This window comes from Tenrec ecaudatus, chromosome 5, assembly GCF_050624435.1.
Source record: "Tenrec ecaudatus isolate mTenEca1 chromosome 5, mTenEca1.hap1, whole genome shotgun sequence".
NCBI classification, from domain to species: Eukaryota; Metazoa; Chordata; class Mammalia; order Afrosoricida; family Tenrecidae; genus Tenrec; species Tenrec ecaudatus.
Window position 1 is genome coordinate 93,446,043 of NC_134534.1, and position 19,666 is coordinate 93,465,708.

Consider the following 19,666-nt stretch of genomic DNA (forward strand, 5'->3'; position numbering starts at 1 on the left):
GGGACTGAAAGATAAATATAACCACTGTAATTGACCTATTTTATAGGTTAATCTTATTCAAATGTGAATTTTGATAGTAGTCATTTTGATTTGTGTTAAAGTCTTGATTGGTTGGTTGAACTTTCCTACTAAGCATTCCATCTAAAGACACGTGACTCTTTCGTAGTGAAATGCAGAATAACTGAACATGAAATTTTAGCGCTGACTTGCAGGAGTGTAGCATAGTCTTCCTTGTAACCCAACAGCTTTAGTCTTGTGCTGTTGGTAGTTTTTACAGAGGATAGTTCATCCTAAATTGAAATTTTGGTCTGATTTATGCAGTGCGGTTTGGCAGCAGTGGGGTATTGTATCCCTGTCTGTCTGTCTGTGAGACTAAACCACCAAATATTCCATGAGCCCCTGAGTATTTGCCTGGTGAAAAGTAGCGTGTCTAGTCGTTCACTCTTTGTGGTCTTTTTTACTGACTAATGCACATTCTGTCCAGCTCATGTACACAGCTCACATTTAGTTGAAATGACAGCTTACCACTAGAAAGCTTGTTTTCAAACCGTGCCTGGCCTGTCGTGCAGATTTTTATGAAGTGATCCTCTTTTGGATGACCTGGACAGCGTTATAAGGTGCACATCTATCTGTATGCTGTTAAGAGTGTACGCATGTCCCTGCTCTGTAGGCCTGAGGTGCATCTTCATTCTATTTTGTTTTCTTTTAATGATTCCTCAAACATAGGAGTGGCTACAAAGAAGCCTGCGAACAATGGGCGAAAAGAATATTATGCTCCTGACCCTTTGCCACCTGGCGTGTCTGGCTTCCTACCTTGGCGTACTGCGGAACGTGCAAAAAGGAAAAGGTAGCGGATTAGTATTTTCCCTCTTTGTCACGCAGAATTCTGTGTTTTGGAGCCTCTACTGTGGGCAGTGTCTGCATGACTTTTTCTATAGAGGAAGGAAAGGATGACTCGGTCATAGCTTCTGCCTAATGAATCCTTTAAGAAAGATAAACAAAAGTTAATTATAATTGGGAACTTCAAGTAATTTTCTAAGTGTCAGAACAAGTGTACTCCTCTGGGCCTCTAGAGGAGACCGAAATGATCCCCACGTGGGCAGGGAAGCTAAGGTTTCATTAAAGGCACAGGTAGTTGGGCCAAGCCTTGGAGAGCAGAAGCAGGGATTCGGGTAGGTAGGAGTAAGAAAGGAGGGGTATTGTAGACGGATAGTTTCCTGCAAGACGGATGTGAGGCTCAGTCTGGCCCAGCAGTCACTTGTCCTCACTCTTGAAGTTTAACACTTAGTTTGACTGAGTACTTTCCCAGAAGATAGATACAGCACTGTGTCAAAGATACATATGTCTTTTTTAATTGTTGTATCATTTTAGATTATTAAATTAACTTGTTAGCTGTAGATTTTCTTTCACGTGGCTTACTTGACAGTAGTTAAGAAAATAGAAATGAACAATTTCAGAAGACAAAGAGAGTGGGTTTTAAGTAGAACTCGAAATAGAAACCATGTAAAATATCTGTTCTGCTGCTCGTCTGTTGATAAGCATGGTCTTTACAGATAGCTAACTTCAGTATCTTCCTTAACAAATGGCACTCTGAATCACAGTGCTGAGCCCGAAGGCTTACACTTTAGTTTTATGACTGTGGTTTCGTCTCTTCGTCATGAAACACTTGTGACTCTCGCACCACTCGTGGGCCCGGTGAGTTGTACATTAGAGAACGGTAAAGGAGGTGGACTGAACATCTGAGCCATCCAGCCGTTCACAGAATGACACCAGTCCACTAAATTCCATTCCATTTTCTCTGTAGTGGAGCCTTCCAGGTCCTGATTTTGAGATTGTTTATTTTTATACACAGGTCTGTGTGGATATTGTACAAAACACAAATAAGTTTGTTTGCTGGATTTTAAGTCCTAAACAGTAAGCAACAAACTAAAATTCTCAAAGATGTCATTAGAGGCAAGCCATTGAATTGACATTCTAATTGATAGAAGCATCAGGAAAACGAAAAATCTCCAAACTCAAGTGCAGTGCTGCCGCGCTGATTCTTCTCCTAGCGACTCCATGGGAGAGTGGAGTGCTGCTCCTTGGGATTTTCAAGGCTGTACAGTCTTTGCGGGAGTACAGAGCCTTCTCCTTCTCATGCAGACCAGCTGGTGGGCTCAGTCTGCTGACCTTGCCGTTAGCAGCCCAATGGGTAAACCACTGCGCTACCAGAGACTCTAGGAAAATGAAACCAAGTCATAGAAGCTCAGCAAAGAGAGACATTTCTGGGGGCTTTTCTTGTGACGGACAGCCCCCTGTAGTACCTAGAGACCCCTGAGGCCTCTACTGCCCACTAACGTCCAGGATTGACGCTCTTCAATGTGACCGAGTAGGTAAAAGAGTTAATTTAATAACTTCTGTTGCAAAAGGTGAGCTTTCCAACCAGAAAGAGAAAAATTGTCACACTTTGAAAAATAAAAAATTACAGGTATCTGGAATTTTCCTTTTTGTGGCAGTTCTAAATTGGGAGTTCACTATACCTATACCAAAATTTGACTTCATTTATTAATATCTCTTTAGGGGTTTTCCATTAATCAAAACTCGTGCTGTCTGTAATCACTTGCAGGTATGTAGTTACCCGTATTTATAACAGTAGTAGAGTGTTGGGGTGGAGTAGGTGGCAAGTCGTTTTCTATTTTCTTTTTAAACGGAATGAGCCTTATGAGACACATTTTTCCCCATGAAGTAAATGTGGTTTCGACATTCCCGGTTGCTCTCCCGGGGCTGCAGTCTGCCTGTATGCATGCCACACGCACGAGTGCTTCGTGACACGTGACGCTGTCCTCTACAAGGACAGTGTAAGGGACTGGCCCACCCCTGCCACACTGCCTCGTGCGTGGTCTCGGACAGCAAGCTAATGGTGTCACGGCTTTGTTTCCCCGTCCCTGTTGTCTTTAGAGACCACATGGATATATTTTGGTTAAAAAAAATACCACCACTGGGATTGAGAAGGGAGCACCCTGTGGGTTGCCGCTGCCCCTTGCTGCCGTGTAGCATTTTCACAGGCTGCTGTTTGCCGCGTGTGGCCGGCATTTTAAACTCTTTCCCAGTCCTTTGCCCCTGTATACGCATGTAACGTAGCACTCTTCCTTTTGCTACGCAGGGCTTTGATGGGGTTGTGCCGAGGTCATTTTAGAGAGAGCTCCAGTTGCAGAGACACTTGGTGGTAGAGTTGTATTGCTGCCACACACGCTTTGACTTGAGCCAGTGAGAAGTTCCTCAGGGTCAGCTTTGCTGCTGGTAACGCTGTGATCGTTCTAACAGAAACTGCCATGGCTTAGTCACAACATAGCTATCTTGACTTTTCTCATTCTTAATATTTGGCCTTGTCAGTACCTACTCATGCAGTGTCTTGTTAAAAATTACATTTTCTTCCAGACTCTCTGGTGATCATAAATTTCTGTATTATAAAGTTGAGCTGAGAGAAAGAAATACGTGCTGGCTCCTCACTTGCTTTATATCAGATGAGTTTCGTAGTAATATTGGAAATTCCAAGTAACCCAGCAAGAAAATTCTGAACAGTAACACAACTAGAAAAGGATACGGTCCTTTTACTTTGTTATTGATTGTTTGAGCAAAAAAAGTCATTTATAGATAATGGGCTTGCTATTCCAGAAAGATCACTTTTGATTAGATGCCTTAAATATTTGATATTTGGTTTATAGTATTGTTTCCAGGTGTGTCCTCTTTTCTTTAAGCAATCCAAGTTTCCCGTGACTGTAACAATAGAAAGTCCTTCATCCTCCGAAATCGAAGAGGATGATGATTCTTCAGAAAGTGGTCATGAAATGCCTGAGAAAACAAGTGTAAAACAAGAAGCACTACAGGTATAAAGTGTTCTTAACTCTTCAAGACATAGGGGGGTGGTTTTAAACCGTGCTTGGTATTTGGCAGGCAGCCTGGTTGTGAAACAGCACTGCACAGCTTGCTTGAGGATCCTGTTGTCCCTTGGCTCCTTAGCTTAGGCCAAGGTGAAAGGAGGGCACTTGCACTTGAATGGCAAGAAATAAAAACCAGAATGGATAAGCAAATCATTCTATGTCCATGCAGTGGAATGTTATTCAGCCATCAAGAAAAATAAAATTGCGATCCGTACAAGGACATGGCTGAAGCTTGAGACATGTAAGGTGAAGTACGTCAGGCATAAGTACAGATATCATGTGAAATGGGCATAAGAGGCAAGTGCATAGACACCAGAATCTGTTGGCAGTTACTGGGGTGGGTGGGAAGAGGTGATGAAGGTCTTACCGTAAGGGCTGTTGAGTTTCTGTTTGGCGTCAGTGCGCACTTTTGATTGTGGATCGAGGTGATAGTTACACAACGAGGAAGCTGTAATTCTTGTTATTGAAGTGTACTTGTCAAAGTGGTTGAATTGGCAAATGCATTGCTGGGTGTTTCTCTAAAGTAGAAATTAGAAAGAGAAGAAAAGCTTCATCGGCAACGTATTTCCCTTTTCTTAGGATCTTAGAGTCTATAGGGCGAGCCTGAAAGGTTCTGAGATAAACTCAAATATATTGAGCCTGAGATGTGCGTAATCAGTCAATTGAGTGCTTCGTAGCACCCATCAGGGAATTTGCCATTCTGGCCAGATCTCCTGGGAAACATTAACTAGCTTTTCATAAAGGTAACGTTGAAAAAACAATCTTTAGTTCTACAAGTGATAATACCCTTTAATAAAATTAAAAACTTTGAGAAGCCAGCTTTCACTCCTCTATCCTATTAACCACCCAAGCCCAGTGCTGTTGAGGTATTCTGACTGGGAGTAAACCCATAGGATGAGCACAGGTGTGTCCCAAAGGGTGACTAAGGCTGTAATGTGTGTCGACATGGTCTACTGTCTGTTTCTTCCAGGGAGCGGCTGGTGGGTCCAAACCGCCTACCTGTCAGTTAGCTGTTACATGCCCGACCTCTGTGTCACCAGAATGTCCTCTTATTATGGAACTTGGACTCCCACCATCGAGTCAATGCTGACTCATTGCGACTCTACGGGACAGGGTAGAACTACTCTTGTAAGTTTCTGAGACTGTTTGCAGGAGTAGAAAGCCTGCCTTTCTCCCGCAGAGCAGCTGGTGGTTTGAACTACCAACCTTGTGGATCGCAGCCAAATATGTAACCACGACATCGCCAAGGCTCCCTTTCCCTGTTCTTATAGACGTGTGGAAATTCCCACTGGTCACACCTTGTACTAAGTTTCACAGGAAAGAGAAAACCCTGTGTCATCTGTCTCACATCTTTCACTTTGTACATGCTGTATTCATATTTTTCGAGGGATGAGTGGAAGACAGTTATGGCCTTGGGGAACATCAAGACCTCTGGGGAAGATTAGGCACTGTGACTAGGGAATTTCTTGTTAAAAAGGAAAAATACCCCACACATTGCACATCCTTTCTACTCTTCTCCATTCTGAGAACACACACAAATGATGGTCGCAGAGTGTGAAGTGCTCAGATGGCCACCAAAGGGCTGGCTGGCAGTTTAAGTTTCCCAAAGACACCTCAGCAGAAAGGCCTGGTGACATGTTTCCGAGTAGCACAGTTCTGTTCAGACACGTGGGGTGGTGGTTAGACCGAATTCACTCTGGCTCTCACCTGGTTTTTCTGGTTTACCTCTGTGTTGGGCAGGATGAATGCAAATAGATGCCCAGAAGCAGGTTCTCTTCATTGTGAAACTTCAAAATAGCAAGGGAAATTCCACCTGTCAAAATAAACCAGGTTGGATCTTATTTCCCATCAGCTGTCCCATATCTCAGAAGACTTTGGAAGGACACCTATGAAATTTGGGACTTTTGGCCTAGGATTTCATATCCAGCCAAACTTTCAACCATAAGTGAGGGCTGAATACTCCATGCTTTCCATGTGTGTCTAGAAATTGTACCACCTCTGGAAGAAAGGAGTTTGGAGATAAATGTCTAAGGACCTTTTAAATGTTCATTTGTAGTATCTAAAATTCCATTTTTAGTGATCTAAGAATATTATTTTCAACATGAAAAATACCTTCTTGGTTTTAAAATCACATTTGTGATGTAGCAATAATCTCAATGTTCAGCCAAAGAAGAATGATTCAGTAAACCAGTAGGCCCGCGCTCTGGCGGTCTAGTGAATTATGTGTGTGTTAGGCTGTAGTCAAAACCATCAGCTGCTCTGCAGGAGGAAGGGGGGGAGCTTTCCTGCTCCCATAAAGAGGTACAGTCTCCGGAATCCAAAGGGCATTTCTACCCTCTTCTGTGGGATCGCTTTTTGGTTTGGTTTTATAAAAAAATCAAGTTAGGAATCCTCTGATCATATGAGAAATGATGGATTTATATCACATGGAAAAGAATTGAGCATAAAACTGGATATTGATAGAAGGGAGGTGGAAGCGGCAACAAGAAGGAAAATTACAACCTTTAGTTGTATTTGGGCAGTTGGATATCAAGTAAATTTACTTTGTAATGAGAGGCAACAGTTTTCATGAAAATTTAACATGTGTTCTGTCTGAGTTCCCCCACTAGAGGGAGAAAGGATTTCATGTATTGCACTTGGGTGTGTATTTAGAAATCGTCAAGAATAGACATTTTTGTTTCTTTTGTCCAGTTGTGATAAGGATTTTGTTTGTTTGCTTCTGTTCAGAATATCAATGAAATAGGTTTCAGATATTAGGACCATTCGATGAATAGTAAGGAGAGGAATTTGGGTTTCTCCCCCAAAACTTAGTTGACTTTAACTGGCTGTAAGTTGTCATCAAATGTATTTGGCTCATGGCAACCGCATGTGTGCAGAGTAGAACCAGCCGCTCCGTAGGATTTCAAGGCTGTGACCATTCGGGAGCAGATCAGCAGGCCGGGTGGACATTGCAGTTCAGAATGGGTTCAGACCATCAACTTTTTGCTTCGTATTTGAGAGCTTAGCGCTTTGTCCACCCAGGAAACATTTTAAAAAATGAAATTACTGATGTATTCATTGTTTTCATCAAATATAAGTGTATGCTCAAACTTTAATAATATACGTAAGTTGAGGAAAATGTTGAAAACCGTGAAAAATGTTAAAGGAAATAATAGCTACCTCTGGCTATGCAGACATAGCTATATATTCGTAATCTGCCTCTTTGTCTTAAAACGTTCATCAAAAATGTTGGGCCATGTCATGAAATTCTCTTCTGCCGCAAAGAGTTGGGTTGAGCTTGTACGCCATCCCCCAGAAGCAGCGTCCCGCTGCACTGACTCTGGGGAAGGCCTGTTTCGTGGCTTCAGATACCCTTCCTTCTGGCCAATGAGCTGCTTTTATTTATTCACATGATTCATCTTATTTGAGCCAACCCCATTTTGGAGACATGAAGGTAATGACATTATTCTGATGAATCTTTACATACATCTTGATGATTTCTATAGGTTAAATTCCCAGGGATAGAATTGTTGGCGTATGTTGACGACTATATTCTCTAGAAAATAGTAACCTTTTGCTCTCAAACAGTAGAGTGGATATGCCTCCCCTTAACCTGAACACACGTACTCTGTCTGTCTCTCCTCTGACACAGGGGTGATTGGGAATATTTTAACTCTGAAATTTGGCACCCAAAAATACCATTAGTGATCTATAGGTCTCTAGCCAATTTTTTTTAAGATCTGGAGCTAAAAGATCCCTTTGTCTCCATTAAGAAGTGACAATATAAACAGATTTGCATCTAGAAAAATTTCCCATTTTTCTCTGCCTCCATATTTCAGAGTATAGTGTTACATGAGCTACAAAATTGAGGATTTAATGTCAAAATCTGTGTTCGTTTTTGTTGCTGTTGATGAAATAATAGTATTTTTTTTAAATATGCTTGCTCTGCTACCATGAGGTTAGTTCACATCCTGGTATAGGTCTATTGTAAACTATATATCAAGTATCTATTAGAATAGGTTCTGTAGTTGCTCCTGGAGAGTAAAGGCCCTGCTAATCTTGAAAGCAGAGGTCTTCAGAATTAAAGCTGCTGTGAATTTCATTTGGAATCCACTACGCGGCCACGTGGCAGATGAGTAGGTTCTGCCTCGGCTTTCTCAGCGGCGTTGCTGTTGTAATGCCTCAGTAGCTCTATGCCCTCCGTGTGCTTTAATCTGTTAGCACGGCAGAATATTTTTGTTCGTGCCAGAACTTTTTATAGGTAGGTTTTTAATTTTACTTATTTTGTTGTCAAGACTACACACAGCGGGAGGTATACCCATTCAGTTTTTCCTATGTGCACACCGATCACAATAATTAATCAGACATTGATTACATCGTCAGATAGGGTAACCATTCTCACCCTCTTTTCCCTAACTCTTACTCCTCTGTTAACAGAAATTCCAAAATGGGAGTTCCCTGAGTTTCCGGTCTTATCTTTGGAGTCCCTGCTGTGGATTCCATCCAGTAAGGGTGGTGGTGGTGGTGGTAGTGGTTAGATTCCTGTGTTAGTTCAGGTGGACTAGAGAAACAAAGCCATAGAAACTCATGTGTATAAGAGAGAGTTTTATATAAAGGGTAGTTGTACTAAGAAAACATCCCAATCCAGTCCAAGCCCTTAAGTCTGATACTAGCCCATATGTCCAATACCAGTCTATAAAGTCCTCTTCAGACTCATGAAACACATGCAATGACACCGAATGCAGGACGATCACAGACCAGTGGGTAGAAAGTCTTTGGATCCAGTGGCGTTGTAAGAATCTCAGCTCTGGCCAGGACTCTGTCTCCACGTGGCTTCTCTAGGTCCGGGGTTCTGGCTGCATCAAGGTAGGTTCACGTGGCTTCTGAGAGACGATTCAAAGGGAGTCAGCCTTGTCAATAGAGTTTCCAAGGGTCGAGAGCCGAGAGAGAGAGAAGTCTTCCGCCTCCAAGGAGGAAAAACCAGATTTCCCAGAATTCTCAGGAGAAAGCCATGTCCACACAGAGGTCTCATTGGCTGTCTCCCGATTGACAGGCTACACTGCACCTCTATACTCTTAATCCTCAAATTGAGAAACTATTATATACCTACCATAGTGCCATCGAGTCGAAAGCAACTCATAGCAGCCCTGTGTACAACAGACCCCCACCCCTACCCCCCGGCTCTGCACCATCCTCACAGTGGTTCTGTCCGAACCATGCTGCAGCCTCTGTCAGTCCGTCTTGTTGAGGGGCATCCTCCGTTTGGTTTTCACCGCCTCTCTGACGCTTTTCCAGGTAGAATGTCCTTCTTCAGGGCCTGGTCTCTGATAATATGCCCAAAGTACTGCTAGGGTGGCTCTTGAAAAGAGCGCTATGCTCAAACCCTAATTTCCTGAGTAAGCTGAAACGATTTGGTTTAAAGAAGACTGCAGAAGATATTTGCTCAAGGTTTAAAGATTACCTCGGGGCAGTAGTTTGCATGGAGGGGTGACCACATCCTCTCTAGGTGCGTTGTCTTCTGTTTTTTGAATTGACTTTTCTACACAGAAGTTTTCTGTGAAAATACTGACAGTTCCTAAAGCTTTCGGTCTTTGCCCGCACTGCCCACGCTGGGCTTATCTGTGTCCTCTTTTACATAACAATGCCCGGTGGAACTTGTTGCGGTGTAAAGTACCCTGTCCTGTGTTTCAGTTTAGAGTGGTAGCTACACTGGGTACATGTTACCTGGACACTCAGGATGCTGCTGCTGCAATTCAGGAACTGAAGTTAAATTGTACTTAACTCAGCTAGTCCCTTGTAAGTGGTAGCTACCACAGAGATGGCACAGTGATTGAAAGCCTTGTGTTAAATATTCCAGAAGTTGATGAAACTTTTTTAAAAGAACTTTGTATTGTTAATTAGATGAAGGTTTATGCTGCTGGTTATTAAACAGCTTATCAAACCTTCCATTGTCTTTCCCTGCTTCCATTTCTCCCCCCACCCCACCCCCACCCTTCTTTCTCGTGTTGGATGTTATCTTTCCGTTCACCCAGGTGCCCCCGACTGTCCTCTAGCCTGTGATCTTCCTTTCTCTCCCTTCCCTTGCCCTTTAGTAAGCCTTCCAAGTCAGCTTCTCTCAATCTGAAGGCCTTGAGTTTTCTATGACAGTGGTCTGTCTCCTGCAGTATTTGTCTTTGCGTGTTGGACTAATTTCACTCAGCTTAATGCCCTCTGAATAGGCTCATCCATGTCACGAGGTGTTGTCCTGCTATGCAGTATTCCATTGTATGGATATATACCAAAATTTATCCATTCTCCAACCAGTGGGCAGTGGTTTGTTTCCATCCTTTTTAAGAATGTGGATCGTGTTGCAGGGAACATGGGTGTGGGTTCATCTGTTCCTCTGACAGCTCTTCCAACTGTAGGTGTGTGCCAAGAGGGGAGGTTGCTGTGTCTTCTGCATTTCTGATGATGAAGGATTTATTGAACTATGACTATCTGGAAAATAAGTAGAAGTTCTTGAGGTAATCAAATTTAGCCTTAAATCACATGCAAATTGGTTTATAGTTGTGTGTGAAACCAGTCTCGAGTTGAGGTTTTTCTGCTGTCCTTACTGATTAAAAACCTTAACTTGCAAATCTTTTCCCCAGTGAAAAGATGATACCCGTTTTACAGAAGGCTGTGTGAGAATTACACAGTACAGTGAGTCGACAGCCTCTCGTTCTCCCGCCGAGTGTCTGGTGCTTTCAAACTATGGACCTTCCAGTTAGCGTCCCAACAGGTGGCCCACTACCCCCCTGCAGAGCCCCGCTGGTCAGACTGGCAGGCTCATAGTGGTAAGGATGAGGAATCAAACTCTGAGAGGCCATGTGATGTGCTTTGAGGCCTGACACTGGACACCTGATGGATTTGGTTGTAAATAGGAAGGTGGATCAGTGAGGGAATGCCACACTTAATGCCTGTTCCATATTGATGGTGTATCAGGGAGATGAGAGAGAGCACGCTGCAGGTAGTTCAGTGCTCGCAAGTGTGTTTTGTTTTACTCTGTTGTTTCTCAGAGTCCCTTGTTTGGGTTAACTGTAGCTAGAAAGGCCTTTCAAGTGCTGGTTGGTGGCACACCCACCCTTCTAGGGCAAATAGCCCTTGAAAACCACATGATGAGGCAGAGGGCTAAGTTTCCAGGACTAACAGTAAGTGAGGATGTGTAGGCGAGACTCCCTTGAGGTAGACTTTGAGAGGTGGAACGATTTGGAAGGTGGAACAGAATGAACAAAGTTATGGGAGAACTTGGATCAACCAGTGAGGAGCTCTTATTTTGGAAAGTAGACAGACGTAGGTTTGGCCTGGTAGCTTTTAAGTTGACCGTCTTTGTGTAAATAATTATTTGAAATATTTAAACCTACTGTCCCATTTCATAAGTAGAAGCATTCTGTTCGTTTATGGTTGCATTAAACGCCACCCCAAGGCAGGGACCTGAAACAATAACCCTCACTTACTTTGCTCACGAGCCTAGAGACTGAGTAGCGCCTTATTTCCAGTTGGCACCCACATACTGGCTTAGCACACACTCATTTGTTGGCTCACAGTTTGCAGGGCAGAAGTCAGGGGAAGCCGCATGAGGTGGGCTCACTGCTGAAACCACTGGGTCCTGGATTGGCCAACGTGTGTTTTATCTGTTGGCTCGGGAGAAAGAAGAATCCATTTCTGAGCCTATTCAGGTGTTGCAGAATTCACTTCCTCCCAGTGGTAGGACTAAGGTTTCTGTCTCCTTGCTAGCTCTCCATGGGGCCACTGGCAGCCTCCCTGCTGCAGTGCTTACGACATGGCCTGCAGTGAGACTTTCTCTAGGACTGTGTCCAACTGAGATGTAAATCTCAGAATGGAATCAGCAAGGACGAAGGAGAACAGGAGTTTTCCTCTTACTAGCACGGTATGATACCCTGTAATCCTGATGTCCAAGTTCACTGTGACTCTGCTCCTAAATAGTTGGTGGCAAGTGTAGCTGGAGTTCTTCTGGGATCGGATGGCAATGAGGTGTCTTTGCTTTCCCTCTTCCTGCCAGGGGAAACTGGACGAGTGTCTGAAGCAGTTACAGGAGGAGAGAGGGTTAAGACTTAGGGCGGATAAACGACTAAGTGAGGTAAGCAACGTCTTTTAAAAAAATACTTTTTGTATTATTTTGATTTCACCTGAGCCACAAATACATGCACGCGCTTTGTAAAAAAGTGAGCAGGTATATAGGGCGCTGCAAATCGGTTACATCAAACTAACCTGTGAGCCGCGCCCTCCGCTCCCCTCCGCCTGCCGACCATGGACCCCCGCAAAGTGAGCGAGCTGCAAGCCTTCGTGAAAATGTGTAAGCAGGACCCAAGCGTTCTGCACACCGAAGAGATGTGCTTCCTGAGGGAGTGGGTGGAGAGCATGGGTGGTAAGATACTACTTGCTACTCATGAGGCCAAATCAGAAGAAAACATCATGGAAGAAAAAACAGATGATACGAAGACAGAGGAAAACATAAAGGCCGATGAACCGTCGAGTGAGGAGAGTGACCTAGAGATTGACAATGACGGTGTGATTGAACCAGATGCAGATGCCCCTCAGGAAATGGGAGATGAAGCTGTAGAGATAACTGAAGAGATGATGGATCAGGCAGATGACAAGAAAGTGGCTGCCATTGATGCCCTAAATGATGGTGAACTACAGAAAGCTATCAGTCTATTCACTGATGCCATCAAACTGAATGCTCGCCTGGCCATTCTTTATGCCAAGAGAGCCAGTGTCTTTGTCACATTACAGAAGCCAAATGCTGCCATCTGAGACTGAGACAGAGCCATTGAAATTAGTCACGATGCAGCTCAGCCTTACAAGTGGAGAGGGAAAGTGCACAGACTTTGGGAAGAAGGTACACATGGCCTTGCCCTGCTTGCAAACTGGACTATGACGAAGATGCTAGTGGAATGCTCAAAGGAGTTCCGCCGAGGGCCCAGAAAGTTGCAGAACATTTGAGAAAGTAGGAGCGGGAAATGTGAAGAGCGAGAGAGCAAAGAAAGCATAGAAAGAGTTACGCAAGCCCGGGAAGAACATGAACACGCCCAGAGGGAGGAAGAAGCTAGAGGACAATCGGGAGCTCCACATGGCTCCTTTCCAGGTGGCTTTCCTGGGGGGATGCCTGGTAATTTTCCTGGAGGAATGCCTGGAATGGGAGCGGGTATGACTGGAATGGCAGGAATGCCTGGGTTCAATGAGATTCTTAGTGATCCAGAGGTTCTTGCTGCCATGCAGGATCCAGAATTTCTGGTGGCGTTCCAGGATGTGGCCAAGAACCCAGCAAATATGTCAAAATACCTTAGTAACCCTAAGATTATGAATATCATCAGTAAATTTTCAGCCAAATTTAGAGGTCAAGCATAATACTATTTGACAAATAAAGCCTTTGCGGAAGGAAAAGCAAGCTAGAGCATTTCTTGGATGTCGCAATAATACAAACCAGCGTACCTCCGACCTTCTCATCAAGAAAGCTGGGGTGCTGCGAAGAGCACCCTCACCCTGCAACCCCAGTGCCGCTGGATATCTTACAGTTGTTTTTCACTGGGGTATTCGTTCAGATCACAGTTTTTTTCCTTTTAGGAAGTACAAACTTTCTTTAAATATTTTTTAAGTCTTAATAATACCTAAAGCAAAAAAAGAAACTAAACTATTTACTTGTGTATAGTGGTCGTGTGGTATGTACTCCAGAAGCCTAGTGTTTGTCTCCGTGTGCTTTTCTACGACCTCGTTTGGGAAATGCAAACGTCTGGCAGACCACCACCAAAAACCAACAAGAGCCCTTCTCGGGCTTACACTGTCCATACAGCACGCTGTGAGGAGGCGCTCTCCCTGGCAGTGAAACAGGAAGATGAATAAGTAGGAAACTGGGGAAGCTAATGGGCCAGTGTACCCATGAAGGATAACAAACTACACTGCGAGGATTAAGCAGGACGTTATCTGCAGGTTCTTGGTAGATGTCATTTCTTATCATAGGTGCGTTTTGAGAGGACTTCTGAGAGGGTCATGAACTGTCTTGACTGATAGGTACTCTTGTAAGAGATACTGAACACCCACTTGTACAAAACAAAAGTTACATTGTGAAGAAAATGCCGTTTTGTGGAAAGGGATAAAGTTTGGCATATAAGTGGTATGAATTTTTAAAGGTGATTGGAAGTAGGGGCATTGGTGATTTTTTTTTTTTTAGAAGCGAAGAGGTTGCCCTGAGTGCAGAACCTGCTGGACATTTCCTCCAAGCTGTCATGCAGTGGTCATCGGAAAGGAGGAAATGGAGAACACAGTTTCAAATGCCCACGGACTCCAGACTTGCTGAAGCCCTGGAGGCTAGCTGAATCCCTGAAACTATTGCTCTGAAGTATTTTAAACTTCAACTGAAACTATACCATGAAATCCTCTTAAAACCAAGCAGTAATTTAGCTTAAGTAATTTAAACAGTAAAGTCTGCCTTGAGGATGATGCTCTTCTAGGATCTCTGCACATGGGATCAAACTGACAATAGCAATTCGAAAGTTAAATGGGAGGCTTGGGGAGGGTGAATTCATGTTGAGTGAGGGACGGACAACTCCGAAAACGGTAGGCATCTTGAAGAATGTCATCAGGGACACTGAATTGCACCTGTAGGAACTGTTGAATGTGGTTCTACAGCAAGAGGTGTGTTTTTTGCTGTGTATGTTTTCAACATGAACAAAAATTGAAAATGGTTAAGAATCCATAGGAAATATAAATAGTACAATTAGTCAATTATGGCTTAGAGCTTTCCGACTTAGATATTGAATGCTGTACTTACTAAAATTAATCCTTAAGGAGCACTGGTGGCATAGAGTTTATACATTGATTGGGCAGATAATCATAAGTTCAACAGTTCAAATCCACCAGCTACTCTGAAGAAGAAAGATGGGCTTTCTACTCCTAAAGAGTTACCGTCTTAGAAACTCACAGGGGACAGTTCTACCCTGTCCGTAGGGTCACTGTGAGTCGGCATTGACTGATGGCCATGAGTTTTGGTCGGAAAGGTAAAACATTCCACTGAATTGTTCTATGCTTTTCTCAAGTGAGACTCTATTCTACTTTCCAATTTACAAAGACCTTAAGCTGCTAATTTTCTAATGCAGAGTTGGGGTCCAGTCTGAATTTATCCAGTTAGAAAGGTAAACTTGTAAAGTCTCTGTAGTTGTGGCTCATCATCCCTGCGTGTCATTGGGTGTTGATTGGTGTGCGGTACCGTCTGTCTTCGCTTCTCTAGGAGTTTTAGTTCTGGGACTCACAATCTGCTCGCTTGGTGGCAGTGAAAGAAGATGGTGGTGCATGTCCCTCTTGTTTTCCAGCTGGAATCTGAGAACGCCAAGTTAAGAGATGTGAACTTCTCTTTGTCGGAAGCCCTTCACGCACACTCTTTGACGAGCATGATGCTGGATGATGAAGGCGTGTTGGGCAGCATCGAGAAGTCTTTTCAGAAGTTTCATGCCTTCTTGGATCTCCTGAAAGATGCTGGGTGAGTTCATTGCTCTCCATGCCTTCTTCCTTCCGTGACTTGGTGGTCTTCTGCTGGGGAACTTGAGAGTATGCTTCACCTCATCCCTAAGCCACGTGTAGTGTATAATTGTAGGTGATACGCTCGCTCTCGCTCCTTAAGGGAAATTAACTTAGAGAGAAATGCAAACTGGCAGAGCCGCGTTGGCAGAATTGAGAGCCCTTTATGAAAGAGAATCCCGAACATGAGTAACTGATGGGTATAGTTCTTGGTAAAGACTAAACTGAAGGTGATTTCAGTTGAATATATTCAGGACTGCATAGATGTTTCCCTTTTATTCATTTCCCATGTTAATTAATTAGAATTAATTTTGTCCTAGACATAGAAATTTGTTATGCCAAAAAATTTAATCTGAGTGGCAGATAGAAAACCTGGTTCTCATCTAGGAACAGTTTTGCTGAAACAAAATCCTGAAAGCGCTGGCGATCTATCGTTGGTACCGTGAGATCTTGTAAGAGTAGGCTTCACGGTTTGGGATCCTGGAGGAAAGGTGATTCCATTGTGTGGGGTGAAAGTGGAGAAGCTGCACTAGGCAGCTGGTGAGTGCTGAAGCTGCTCGTGATATAGTCGGTGTAAGTGGATCAGTTACAGTAAGAAGAGCCTTGAAGGCAGGTGGTATTCAATACAGTGTCAGTAAACAAGCGGCCATCTAGCAGGGAAGCAACCAAGACCACATGGAAGAAGCACACCAGCCTGTGTGATCATGAGGTGTCGAAGGGATCAGGTATCAGGCATCATCAGAACAAAAACATCTTAGCATAGCGGATGAAGGGGGAGTGCAGAGTGGAGACCCAAAGCCCATTTGTCGGCCACTGGAGATCCCCTTGCAGAGGGGTCTAGGGGAGGAGATGAGTCGGTCAAGGTGTGATATAGCACTGATGAAGAATACAGCTTTCCTCTAGTTCCTAAATGCTCTCTCCCACCCACCCCACCCCCACTATCATGATCCAAATTCTACCTTGCAAGTCTGGCTAGACCAGAGGAAGTACACTGGTGCAGATAGGAACTGGACACACAGGGAATCCAGGGCGGATGATACCTTCAGGACCAGGGGTATGAGTGGCGATACTGGGAGGGTAGAAGATGAGTGGGTTGGAAGGAGGGAACCAATTACAAGAATCTACATGTGACCTCCTCCCTGGGGGACGGACAGCAGAAAAGGGGGTTATGGGAGATGTCGGACAGGACAAGATATGACAAAATAATAATTTATAAATTATCAAGGGCTCATGAGGGAGGGGGAACGGGGAGGGAGGGGAAAAAAAGAGGACCTGATGCCAGGGGCTTAAGTGGAGAGCAAACACTTTGAAAATGATGAGGACAATGTACAAATGTGCTTTACACAATTGATTTATGTATGGATTGTGATAGGAGTTGTTCGAGCCCCTAATAAAACGTTTTAATAACAATTCAGTGTCAGGATGGCGAGGGAGTGTTTAAAGCAGTCGGTGATTTGGCGAGGCCCCAGGGCGTGAATATGGAAAGCTCTGAGAGGGTAAGGCTGTTAGGGGCTATGATCTGCAGTGGGATGCTGGCTTTTAAGACCGGGTACATGGGAGTCAAAGCTGTTTCTGTGTGATGATGAAAGTCCTTGCCTTCCCTCCCTTTTCTCGCTGGCTCCAGGCTTGGGCAGCTTGCTACCATGGCTGGCATCGATCAGGCAGATTTTCACTTACTAGGGCGGCCCCAGATGAATTCTACTATTACTAATGCTCCTGAAGAAGAAAAGAAGGCCCTTGAAGAAGTAAAGCCAGACTCCGAGAAGGCGGCTCTGGGACCAGTGCACAACGTCCAAGTAAGTGTTCGGGACGGAGATTGCCACTTAGAACAGTGACCTCCCAGAAAGGCATTCCCAGTCAGCAAGAAAATAACCAAGCAGCCATTCCTAGTAGTTCAGATACTTGGGGTCTAGAAACTTCTTTGGGATCCATTCCAAGTCTGAGAGGAGTATTTTGTGGCCGTTTCATGATGATGTATTAGTAAATAAGAAAACCGGAAGAGTTCCACCCCACCCCCAGCCTCCCTGGAATGTTCCGATCTGAAGCAGTTCATTTATCCTCAGTGGAAATAGAAGATTTTAGAGAAGATATTGTGAAGTGTACATTTTGACACTGTCTGTTCATATTTTACCTAGGTTTCTATTTGTATGCAGTCAGCTTACAGGGAAGGAACACTAATGAAGGTACAAGTGCTGAATCAGATGATTGTTAAGTAATCCCACAGAACTAATGGGCCTTAGCATGTGGCTCATAAGGTCCTAAACTTACTTGGCTTACTGCCCCGCCCCCATTTCAGACAAAAACCTGACAGTCTTCCCCCGGCAATGAGCAATATTTGTGCGCGCGTCCATAATGCAGGGGAGGTACAGGTTTCTGCTTTTTCAACCCTCTGGGCATCCCAGTGTCCTCAAGGAATGGCATTGCCCACTTTGGGAAATACTAGTACCCAGTGACCACTGCTTGTGGAGCTGGGAAGGGCCAGAGTCCCCTGCTACTTTGCCTCTAGCCTCACTTGGAGGGTCCCCCACCCCATCCCCGCCCCTTGTATCCCTTCTCAACCACTCTCAGGCCCATCTGGAGAACACAGTCAAGTCACACATGGATAATGATCACACGTGTCTAGAAGACAGGAAAACAATTAATATCCTAAGGGTATAGGTTTTTCCATGTGTGTGTGTATGTGTGTGTGTGTGTGTGTGTGTGTGTGTGTATGGGGGGGTAGGATTTTCTTTTAATGAGGGAGGAGAGGAAGATGGGTAGTGATGGCCCAAAGCACAGACTTATGGCAGCAATTGTCTTGGGTGGAGCGAAGTCAAGTTGGAAGTCACTTATCAAGATACAGGGGTGAAGAGGGAAAATGACTCTTGAGACCTCCTGGGTAATCAGTTGACCATCTTAATGAAATCACAGAGTCACTGAAGTTTGGGGCTCTGACTTTTGAATGGTTGGTTGTGTTCATCACAGAATTTTTTGGCTTGTATTTCCTTCCAGTTTGAGAAAATTACAGGTGATGCTAGAATTCCTTTGCCTGCGGACGCCTCCCACATCCCAGCTCCTACTCGGGAATGCTCAGTGATGCTCAGAGACAACGTGGATGCCCCAGGTGCCGAGCAGCAGCACGAGTCTTTTGAAGAGTTCCTTGCAAAAGCGTGCTCCCCGCCATCAGGTGTGCTTGCTGAGATTGGAAGTCCGAGAAAAGAAGAGGAATCGTCCAGAAGTAGCAGGTCTTCAGAGAGAGTGAACAAGGCAGGTGAACATTCCAGAAAACACTCTGCCAAGAAACAAGCTGCAAAAGATGTTCATTTCTACCCGAGCGCTGATGTGAGCTGGAAAAGCAAAGGAACCGGGGGGATTCGTTCTCTGATTAATGAGCCAAGTAAAAGTGAGCCTTTGAAAACACACATTTCTGCCAAGAAAGAAGTTGGAGTGGTGTCTGTTTCATCCAAGACAAATAAAAGTAAACGCAGCCCACAGGAACCTTCTGAAAGTGATACTCTTGTATCGGACTTGGAATTTCAAGAAAGTATCCATTCGCTATCACGCCTGACATAGGACGAAATCTTGTGAAATTATGCTTTTTTGCCTTCAAATTTCAATAAATTTTCTTACATTTTCTTTAAAGCATATGCTTTAAAATACAGGACAGGAAGCCACCTTTTAATTGCAGTGAGGCTTTTAGTGTGTGTGTTTCCTTTTCAGCCAGCACTTTCTGAGGGCCTAATACGATCCTGGGTGCAGTGGTTCCTACTGGGGAGCAAAGCATGGCCTCTACCTCATGAAACTAATGCTGCGTGGAAGTGAAGAAACCTGGAGGGCGGCAGGAGCCCGGGTGGTGCAGGGGTTAAGTGCTGGATCCGGCGTCACGGCAGGTGGTTCAGACGCACTGGTCACTCCTGCTGAGAGAGCTTTGCAGCCTCAGGCGCTAAGGGGCGTTGCTGCTCTGCCTGGTAAGGCCCTAAGAGTTGGACTAGGAGGCAGTGAGCTCCGTTTGGTGGTTTGGTTTTTGAGGCGGGTGAAAAAAAAGTAGATAAAGGGAATGTGAATTAGTAAATGAGTGTTTTACCAGCGAGTTAAAAGTGAAAATATTTTAAATCATGTGACCAACATTATTGGTTTATTCTTTTTGATAGTCACAACAGCAAACACCGCGATATAAAGATCACAACAACTCTCTAAGGTGGTGGGGTTGTTAAGTTGGTTCCTACTCAAAGCAA

At 44.3% G+C, this 19,666-nt stretch overlaps 1 protein-coding gene and 1 pseudogene across 2 annotated transcripts in view; both read left to right on the forward strand.

Annotated features, from left to right (window-relative positions):
- CEP78 (centrosomal protein 78) overlaps positions 1–19,067 on the forward strand; it is a 34,203-nt gene extending 15,136 nt beyond the window's left edge. The window contains exons 9-16 of one of the 2 annotated variants that reach the window (XM_075549758.1): positions 727–847; positions 2,560–2,605; positions 3,738–3,866; positions 11,941–12,018; positions 15,248–15,414; positions 17,077–17,248; positions 17,588–17,635; positions 18,444–19,067. In XM_075549758.1, the coding sequence (XP_075405873.1) occupies positions 727–847; positions 2,560–2,605; positions 3,738–3,866; positions 11,941–12,018; positions 15,248–15,414; positions 17,077–17,248; positions 17,588–17,635; positions 18,444–19,004 (1,322 nt within the window). In that variant the 3' untranslated portion in view covers positions 19,005–19,067. The remainder of the gene's footprint in view (positions 1–726; positions 848–2,559; positions 2,606–3,737; positions 3,867–11,940; positions 12,019–15,247; positions 15,415–17,076; positions 17,249–17,587; positions 17,636–18,443) is intronic. The other variant, XM_075549759.1, reaches the window with a different exon arrangement.
- LOC142448175 (hsc70-interacting protein pseudogene) lies at positions 12,103–15,234 on the forward strand (annotated as a pseudogene).
- Positions 19,068–19,666: the final 599 nt, after the last annotated feature.